Here is a 3,723-nt window from a genome sequence, read left to right on the forward strand (position 1 = left end):
TCTTACCGCAATTTAGAAATCTCTTCTTGAACAGGAAGTCTACTCAATTATACATCCTTTAAGCACATATACTTATTTTTATCATACTTCAATTACTTTATTATTATCCTATGAGACCTTGATTCCCATGAAGTTGTCATATCTCTTATCTAGAATTTGAGGCTTTCCATTTCAAAACCAATGATGTGAACGACAAAGCCTTTCATCTCTATGGAAGGCTATTGAGAGATTTAGTTAAAGCCCTAGCTCCTCCACCGACAATAATTAGCATTATTTTGTCTTAAGCAACAATATTAGTAAAAATTTATGATTTGATGTAAAATAAACTGTGAACCTTTCAAAAAAAAACTTCAAATATTGAAGAACATGGATCAAAATCTTGAAATTTATGAGCTTTTAGTCATAAAGATGGGAAATATTTTGATTAAAAAATCTCTCCAAAATTCAAAGATCAAGGGTTTTATATATGCCACAATAACAATTTTCATGCTAAGAACATTTAAGAGGAACGGTTGCTCAACTTTTCCCCATTTTTATCGCGTGTTAATAGTTATGTTAAAAGGGTAGCATGGGAAAAGCTAAAGTGCTTGGGAGAATAGTTGGCTATCTTGGTTCTCGCATAAAGCTTCTTGGATTCCTTGTATTTCCTAGATACATTAACAATTTGTCTTGTAATAAGAGTCCTTGACCTTGATCTAAAACAATTGGGCAATTGTTTAGGGGGATCCCTTAAATATAATGTTCATGTGAATTTGTCCCAACTCTATTGCTTATTAAGAATATGTATGACTCTTGATGACATGTAGAACATGAATATATAGAACCTTCTCACATTACTCGTCGAAGTTCGGTGGAATCCCAACGAGCACTCTCAGTTGTTGTTATCCTCAGGAAATGGGCTGGTTGGGACGTGGCCAAGGAAGTGAGGGTCTTTGAGGAGCCTGCGCAGCACCGGCGCAGGGAGGGCCATGCAGATCTCCACGTCACCAGCAGGAGACCCAGGGCGACCGGGGAACAGCACCATCTCGCCGTTGCCATGGACCCTGACGGCACGCACAGCTGCCGGACGGCCCCAGCCGTAGTCCACGTCATACACCGGGAAGCGCGGAGAGCTCGCCACGTTCATGCCCGGGAACTTCTTTTGCCACTTGATGTCTGCGTTGGACACCTTGCACTCGTGCAGCTCCAGCCAGTGCATCACCACCAGCAGTGCCTCTGGGTCCAGCGCTTTCACCACCGCCTTCTGCACCCTCCCCGCCGTGACGTGGAACTCCTCCCCCACGACGCGTGTCGCGCGCGCCTCCACCTTCCCAAACATGATCAGGTTGCCGAAATAGGTCGTCGGCAAGGCCGGCTCCCACCGGCTGCGCAGGTTCGCCAGCCCCGTGAAGGACGTCGTATCGACACGTGTCGGCCTGCGGGCCGCGGTCACCCGCTTCCAGAAGTGGGCGCACATGACCACGTAGGCCGAGTGCGCCCCGCCCGCGAGGGCCTTGAGCTCCTGGATGATCGCCCCAGGCAGCATAAAGACGCACTGCACCAGGGTCTCATCGTGGACGTCCCTCTGGGTCTCCAGGCCATCCGTGTGCTTACCTACGTCTTCTCTTGATTTGCCCAGCTCTTCTTCTCCTGCTGCTACTGCTTCTTCTTCTTCTTCTTCTTCTTCTCCTGCAAAGTCTAGCTTGCCTTTCTCTGCGGATGGATTGGGCAGTGCCAGCCTCTCTCTGTCATGGAGCGGCACCACTGTCAAGGCCTCCCCCCTCGCGCACTCCCCCCATGACACCATGAAGTTCCATAGCGACTGCCCGTCTGCCACCACATGGCTCTGTGCCACAGCGACGGCAAGCCCTCCATCCGAGAACCTTGTCACCTATATAACACATACAGACGCAGAAAAACCAATGATTAATTTTCTAAACCTCCATAAGAAGACCTTGAATTGCGTCACGGCCGATAATATAGAGAGAGAAGCAGAAAAACCAAATATAGTTGGTCTCCTAAATCTGCAGAAAAGGACCTTGACTTGTGGCATACCCGGCACTATACAAGGCTTTTAGACTGAGAGTGGTGTCTTGAGAAGTCTATGCAACCACACCCAGGATAAACTTGACTTTGTCAGTTTGTGGACTGTTTGAAATGTGCTTTCATAAATCACAAAAGAACCAATTAGGATCAGCATACATGATCAGACACAAGACCATCCATCAACCAACCCTTCCCCCATCCACCTTGCACAATTAGCGCTCATATACTACACGATTCGCACGGCAAAAGTATATACTTGATATGTATGTTTGGGAATGTTCTCGCAAAAGAGGTTATTTTCATTTTCCTACAGGTCCTTAATCTATCGCCGCAGATTTTGCTTTCACCCTACATTCTGCCATTGAAAAATCCTTCGGGTGCCTAGGAGTTACAGATTGATGTGGGCCAGAAGCATATTCCACTAACTCAGCATGAGGTTTCATCCATGTCCAGATCGGGCTTCTGTTAGCCTAGCCATTTTTCTGAAGTGTCCCCGTTTCTTAGTGCAACAAGCCAAGCATGCAGTAGCTCCCTTCCAGCATACTCAGAATGATGTACTCGGACTTCGAGAAATGCGGGATTCATATGTGAGAGAATAACAATAACTTATTGTGCATCAGACATCGTGTACAGATGCCAAGCTTCCTTACCTGCACAGAAAGCAACGGACTTGTATAGAGGTTTTCCCCCTTGTGATCCACCTCCCGGCAGAGCTGCTCATAGAAACCCATCATCTGGAAGCCTGTCTTGGCATGCTCACACAGGGCACAATCAATGGTGGCCTCCACGAACTCCACGCCGGCATCGTTACAATCGATGACGAGCCGCTTGTCCTCTCCCCGGGCAAGGCGGCCGGCCCACGGGTAGTAATGCACAAGGGCGAGGGAGAGGCCGGTTTTCAATGTCTGGACGGCATCGACGGGAGCTGATGGGTAGAAGACGAGCCGTCTGTTGTAGTGGACCTCCTGCCAGAGGGCATCGGAAGAGGGCAAGAACATGCGTTGGACGGCGGTAGGGGAGGCGGGGACGATGGAGGATGAGGCAAGGAGGGTGACATGGGGGACGAGGCCCATATTGATGTATGTGTGTGTGTGTGTGTTGGGGGGGGGGGGGGAGGACTGTGCGCAAAGAGGGTGGAGGGATCACAAACAGTCAAGCCAGTTCACTGCAAGAGCCTGAGGGAATCAGAAACAGTCGAGACTCGAGCTACTCGAGTGCGATAGACTTTCCTAGAGGCTGGGAAGTGTTGATGATCAGAGAGAGAGAGAGAGGACTGTAAGAGGCTAGAGCCCAGACCTCTCTCGCAGCGAATCTCCACGACAGGCTGTCTCCCTGTCCAGGCCCGAGCCGCCTCTATCCCACAGAAACCAGAAGGGGGGCAAAAAGCAAGCAGAATAAAAGACACAGACGTAAATTGGCCTTTGGAAACATCGGGCCTTTGGGCACATAAGAGGTTTTAAAAAACCCCTCACTCCAAAGAAAATATTAAAATATATCACTTGTTTTCAAATTTGGGAAGGCCGAGGTGGGCTTGAAAACCTTCTCCTTTGGAAAACACTTACAGGGGCTTTCTCAATGGAAAGGGGGTTTTTTTCTAGAAAATCGAAAACCTATCATAAGGATGTAAATTTTTTTATACTTTGTTTAGCATTTGAATTTCTTATTAATCAAATGTGCAAATATGAGGTGCACCTGCTA

General features: G+C 48.0%; 1 protein-coding gene across 1 annotated transcript; it reads right to left on the reverse strand.

The window, feature by feature from the left end:
- Window positions 1-441: 441 nt before the first annotated feature.
- On the reverse strand, window positions 442-3,454 carry LOC148030173 (hydroxycinnamoyltransferase-like). Its single transcript, XM_087686445.1, has 2 exons — window positions 2,676-3,454; window positions 442-1,870 (listed from the first exon to the last, which is right to left on the reverse strand). The coding sequence occupies exons 1-2, from the start codon at window positions 3,096-3,098 to the stop codon at window positions 872-874; spliced, it is 1,422 nt and encodes a 473-aa protein (XP_087542571.1). The 5' UTR covers window positions 3,099-3,454; the 3' UTR covers window positions 442-871.
- Between the last annotated feature and the right edge of the window lie 269 nt (window positions 3,455-3,723).

This window comes from Lygodium microphyllum, chromosome 10, assembly GCF_053477565.2.
Source record: "Lygodium microphyllum isolate KBCC chromosome 10, Lygodium_microphyllum_v1.1.10, whole genome shotgun sequence".
In the NCBI taxonomy this organism is placed as follows: Eukaryota; Viridiplantae; Streptophyta; class Polypodiopsida; order Schizaeales; family Lygodiaceae; genus Lygodium; species Lygodium microphyllum.